This window comes from Phalacrocorax carbo, chromosome 8 (genome assembly GCF_963921805.1).
Source record: "Phalacrocorax carbo chromosome 8, bPhaCar2.1, whole genome shotgun sequence".
NCBI classification, from domain to species: domain Eukaryota; kingdom Metazoa; phylum Chordata; class Aves; order Suliformes; family Phalacrocoracidae; genus Phalacrocorax; species Phalacrocorax carbo.
This window is the reverse complement of record NC_087520.1, coordinates 14,755,764-14,761,763: the sequence shown is the minus strand read 5'-3', so window position 1 is coordinate 14,761,763 and position 6,000 is coordinate 14,755,764. Positions and strand designations below refer to the sequence as shown.

General features: G+C 54.8%; 1 protein-coding gene across 4 annotated transcripts in view; it reads right to left on the bottom strand.

Moving 5' to 3' along the window:
- Window positions 1-681: 681 nt before the first annotated feature.
- The window catches only part of SIL1 (SIL1 nucleotide exchange factor), a 99,469-nt gene continuing 94,150 nt past the window's right edge, over window positions 682-6,000 (bottom strand). For all 4 annotated transcript variants that reach the window (XM_064458883.1, XM_064458885.1, XM_064458881.1 and 1 more), the window contains 3 exons: window positions 5,855-5,951; window positions 3,447-3,611; window positions 682-1,199 (listed from right to left, as the gene is read on the bottom strand). In XM_064458883.1, the coding sequence (XP_064314953.1) occupies window positions 849-1,199; window positions 3,447-3,611; window positions 5,855-5,951 (613 nt within the window). In that variant the 3' untranslated portion in view covers window positions 682-848. The remainder of the gene's footprint in view (window positions 1,200-3,446; window positions 3,612-5,854; window positions 5,952-6,000) is intronic.

The window sequence follows — 6,000 nt, the reverse complement described above, 5'->3', positions numbered from 1 at the left end:
AAAAGCAAAGTGTACTTCACCAACTGGCTGTCCCCTGTGATGGCAGGAGCAGTTCCATGGCTGTCCCACACCAGGGCTTGGACAGATGTTTTGACTCCCAGATCGCTGGGACTTGGCTGGCCTCCAAGCAGAGAGGGGCTGCAGGAGAGCTGCCACAGTGGAGCTACATGGCCTACATAGACGGGGTGGTGGAGCTGGGCTTCTTGGAGCTGGTCACAGCCATACTGACTTGACCGAGGGACAGCCCTGCTCCGAGCAAAGGATAGATTAGAGACCTCCAGAGCGCATCTCCAACCAATGTTTCAAGGAAATGACAGTCCTCCTGTACAAGCACAAAACAACCCAAAGGCAAATGGTGCTTTCTGAGTGCTGGGGTGCATTGTACAAAGCAAATAAAAGATCACAGACACCACTGGCCACCACCAGGCAAGAACAAAGGCAGATCAGAGCTGTGGGAACAAATGCTTCCCTTCGCGCAGCAGAGCTGCCTAAAAAGGACAGTCCCACATCCCTCAGTCCTTCCCACCCCAAATAATCCTGCAGATGGACTGAGAACACTCAGCCGTGTGCTTAAGGTACCATGGTTGGAGGATGACAGGCAACGTAAGCTGAGACTCTACCTCGTTCACTCTAAGGTGCATACCTCTATTTTTCCAGCAGTACCCCATGCAAGAGAAAACATGACCCCAAACATGTATGCTTTAATAATGAAGCTATTGGCACACTTTCCCAGTGGTGGGATCTTATTTAGTCCAGCAGTTTACTCAAAAGTGCATTTACATTGCTGCCATCAAAACTTACCCTGTTGCCCTGAATTATCTGGAATTGAACTGAATCTACAGCTATTTTCATCTTAATTCCTGAATGATGGTATTTACAGAGCCAAGGAGTTCCTTGAAATAGCCGTCTTTGTCACCTTCCCTTTGCTCCTCCGCCGCCAGCTCCTCGTACTCGCTGCGCAGGAGGCTGAGGGTGGTGCTGAGGGCCTGGTCCCCCTGGTAGCGCTCCTTGCAGAAGGCCATCAGCACACCCACCGTCTTGAGGACCTTCTCCCGAGTGTCATGCTCTGGCACAGCCAGCAGGTTGGAAACAACCACGCACCAGTCCTGCTCAACCACCGCCGGGACCAGCTTGACTTGCCGGTACTGCTGGATTTTCTCTTCCATTTGCTCTCCGTGCTGTGAATCCTCAAGCAGCATCTGTGGGGCATGGTGGAACATGGATTAATTTTCCTATTGGAAAGCAACTGCTCCCAAGAGGTGACAGAGTAGGGAGAGTAGGATGCACACCCCAAGATACCTGCCTTGGAAGGTGACTTGCAACAGAAAACCAAGGTGAGGTTGTGCCCTGGTTCACTGTTGCCCATCCTGGAAAATTCTTGGTGACCAGGAGGTTCAGTATCACACAGCCCTGAAAGGGGACTCAAGGGGAAGTTCGGCAGAAGACCTGTAAAGTCTCTGGGTCTGCTGCTTTGGGCTGCTGGACAGACTCCTTCAGCACCTAACAAACATCACTGCTTAGCTTCATGCTGCTCTACAGAAGAGATGGAGATCTCAGTCTCCTGCCACAGCCAGACCTTCCCCTCCCAGCCTGGTCCAGAAAACTCCAAACACTGAAATTGTGCAGGGATGGTGCTGAGAGCAGAAAGGTGCCTGCAGGTACCAGGGTGAGCAGGGCTGCCAGCTCCCTTCCCAGCGAGAGAGACCTGCTCCAAGCATGCCAGGGCCATGGGGAAGGAGGGGAAATCTTCTGCCATCACCCCAACACCTCTCCAGGCCTGGGTGGTGGAGTGGCTCTGCTCCCCAACAGAGCACTCCTCCCAGCTTGGCTGTTGGCCCCCTGTGACAATTACTATGTCTGTGCTTCCGTAATTAGTTCTGAGTAGGCTGCTGGCCTCGGACTGCTGAAGGCAGATGAGGGTTTCTGCGAGGCTGGTGAGCAGAAATCCAGCCCCGGGGAAGGGAGAGGGCAGGCAGCGTGCCCAGAAGCTGCCACGAGAAGCGATCGGGCAACCCCATCCCTGGGGGCCGTGTGGGTCCCCAGGGGCATCCATAACATTTTCTCTGGCCTGTTCATCAGCTTGGCAATGGACTCCCGCCACCCCCCGGCTGGCTGCTGCAGGGAGCATGGTCATGCTGGTTTATCCCACTGATTTATGGAACATGGCGGGGACAAGGAGGAACAAAGCCGAGGAGACCTCCCTTCTCCTGGTGCCCCAAGAGGGCTGCCCGCTAAACCCCTGCTGGCCACGCAGGATTTGGGATGAAAAGGAAAGAAGGCAGCAGAAAAAGCCATTCAGAACCCCGGCAATTTCAGAGAGCTGCCGATAGTAGTTTACTATTTTCAGACCAACCTATTTGACTGTCACCTAGCCGACCCCAAATCTGCCGCCACTGCTCGGACCAGCCCTGCTCCCTGCTGGGCACCAAGGGCTCTCCCATCTCCTCCGTGGATTGGCTGGGATTGACACACAGCATTCCCAGTCCAAAGGGCAGCAAAAAATCATTGCTTTAACATAAACGTGAGAATCTGCCAGGCCTGCGGACTGCATCCAGCCACAGCAGAGCTGGGAACAGATGGGGCTGCCGGAGGGGCGGCATGAAACGTGCAGCAGGAGTGAACAGGAATGGTTTGGGTAAGATGCCCACGTATGCTCCCTTTCCATGTGAGCAGACAGACAGGATTGCTGCACGTTAGAGCCAGCACCTGATAAGATTTCAGACCCTCTAAAATAATTTGCACCTTTACAACGTCTTACGGAAAACAACTGTTTTAAAACACAGACGTTGCTCTGCGGTGCCTGAAACCCAAGTATTACAGCAGTAATAATCTGCAGGGCAAACTGGCTATAAACTGAGTGAAAGTGGATTTAATTTCCATTCTCTGGAGTAAGAGAAACGCACAGACTAAACAAGCGATGGCAAGGAAAGATGGGGTTTAAAATGACATTTACAGCAGTAATCCAAGGTATTTGAAAATAAAACACAACGCTGTGGGCTTGGCTCCATCGAGGGACATAGAGGCAGGCAAGGGCCTCTACAGCAGCCTCCAGCCTGGGCACAGCAACGGTGGCTGGTCCTCGGACACTCAGCTGGCAGCCGGCGGCTGGACACTGCAGCCAAGCACACTGCAGTCCAGTGCCTATTTTCCCTACTCAACTCCTTGCTGTTTTGTTATTTAAACACCCTCAGGTGGAAACAGTGACGGCGTTTTTATGAAAAATAAAGATTTAAGCTCGCTCTGGGATCTCCCAGGCACTTGTGCCCCACAGCAGTGGCCCACAGGCTGGAAGGATCCCATCCCCACAGCACAGACTAGCACCGACGCTAGATCGGCATCCTTGCAGGACGAGGGTGAGGAGGTGCTCGATGGCCCCTTTGGCTCAGTGAGCGGGTGAACGTGGGGTGTGCCTGGCCAGGTCCCGTCCCTCCCTCCCAGCTCCTCACCTTCTCCATGATGAGGTCGTACAGGAGTGTCACCACACGGACGTGGAGGGTCTCCATTCCCTTCTGCCTGAACAGGCTTCTGAGGACCTGGAGACCGCCCAGCTTGAGGAACTGCTGCTGGGCATAGGGGAAGTGTCTCAGCATGGAGGACAGCGCGAAAAGAGCCTGGTGGGGAGAGAGGTCCATCAGCACAGTGACCATGGCTGCCACATTTGGCACAGCCTCTCTTTATGGCATCCCATGGAGACAGGAGAAATATGCTACAACCCATTTGTGCAGAGCTCCCTGGCAGATGCATTCAAACCTCTCCTTGCTGAGGGGCGTCTCCAAGAGTCCCCCTTTTTCCTGATCCCAACCATCCCCAGCGCTGCAAGGCCACCCAAACTTGCATGACTTCCACCCAAACTCCAGCCTGGGCTGTCATCGTGTTTGCTAGAACGATAACCCAGAAGGACCTGTGGCCAGCACCTGAACAGATCCAACACCGTCGCTTTTCACAGTTCACCCCCACTGGTCCTCAGTACAGAGCCTGGTTATAGGCTAAGGATGGGCGAAGGGGGGTCCGGCACTGCTCAGCAGAGCCTGATCCCCTCAAGGTGGATACTTGGGAAACCTCCTCTCCCTTGCACCCACATGGCTGGAGGACAAGACCATGATTTTTCCCAGGACACAGCCCAGAAACACGGTCTGTCATGGTGCAGCATCACACACCGACAGTGAGAGACACCAGCATGCCTGCACTTGCCTCCTGGCCCTTGAGTGGCATGGGGTTAACACCAAGAAGGCAATTAAGGGCCAACTGCCTGAATCTCACACTCGTCTGGTTTTCTCGTCTGGTTTTGACAACCATGATTTGCAGAGGGGACAGGCTGACGCCGCCCGGGGCAGGGCTGCTGCCCAAGCAGGGATGGGGATGCTCATCTGGGTGCCTGCCGGTGAGCAGAGCCTGCTCCTCCGCACACCGAGGTGGACTGTGCATCCCTGCTCTCCGCAGACAGATCCGAGCTGACAGCCATGTCTTCCCCAGTCCCATTTGTTTCTATTTTCCATCTTCCAAGTTGCCGCTGGTGAATTGGAGGATGTTTCTATCTCCTTTTTAAACCATGGGCTAAAGGACAGGGGAGGGAAGAAATGCACTTTTGGTGCTGCTGCTGCACACTGCTGTGAGTGCTGGGGTGGAAAACCCACTGGAGTGGGAGCTGTGGGCTGCTGCCGTGTGTGGGAAGGGGCTGGGGCACCAACCTGTCCTTGGGATCCTGGCCAAGAGAGAGATGGGAGACCGTATGCAGCATGGGAACTGGAAATTAAAGCCTCTGTCCTCCTGGAAAATGGGATCAACCCTCGGAGGCTCTCGTAAGGTGACATGTGAATGTGGACAATACTGAGCACATCCTCTCTTCTCCAGGGGCTGCCAGTGGGTTGTGTTCAAGCTCACTGGAAAGAATTGTCCCACACCCACCACCCAGGGGTTCAAGCGATGCTGGTGGGGGCCTCTGCATGTCCAGCCATCCCTCCCCACCCCAAAATGAGCTCTGGATTGAGCCACAAGCACTCCTGGGAGGAGTATCTGAGCACGGAGCATCCCATGCTGCACTTCTCTGGCCAGGACCTCCTCACACCCATGGCCAAAAGCAAAGGGGTTCCTCTGCCTCTCCCATGCCTTTCACTCACTGGAGGACTCTTACCATGGACTAAAGAGGAACATGTTTGTGGGAGCTTGTTAAAACACTGGCAGCACACCACTGTTTGCATAACAGCAGGTGCATTAAAGATGAATGAAAGAGCTGGCGGTTCCCTCACCCCACCAAACCCCCTCTTGCAGGAAGTCACCATGTTAAACAGTGGGGCTGCATTTTCAGGAGCAGCCAGATAATTTTATGGCCCATAAACAGAGGTGGCATCACACACTAAAGCAAGGGTAATGAGAGCTCATGCTCCAGGGAGTACGGTGAGGAGGGAGGGAGGTGGCAAGGAAGCCCCCACCCCGACAGACAGCACTGCACATTTGGCTGGGGGCTCTCAGCGCTGCTCAGCTTGCTCCAAAGCCACCGCCAATGGCAGGACACGGGGCTGACTCCAGCAATTAGCTCCTTCCAAATGTCAGCTCCCATGTTTGTTAGCCTCTGATCGTTACGCCTGCCACAGGGACCCCCACCTTTCCTCCCAGAGGAGCCACAGCACCGAGTCCCACCCCCCGCAATGCTGGCAGAGCTGCCGTGTGTACCACTGCTGGCAGCAGGGGCAAGACCCACAGCACTGCGGGCCACGGCTGCTAGGGGGAGTCCAGCACGCTGGGGTTCACTGGAGCCCACCCAGCGTGGGGAGCAGCACAGGGTCCCACACTCTCATGATGTCAGCAATGCCCCACAAAAACAGCTTTACCCAGAGGTGCATTACAGCCCACTCACCTTCTTCTTGACAGCCAGGGGTTGTTCTGTAGCCAGAATAACCAGGAGCTTCTGCAGCGCACCCCCCTCGATTGCTTCTATCTGGACTTTGGGGTTGCTGCAGGGACAAAAGCAAAAGGCACATCACCAACAAAGCAGGGCACAGC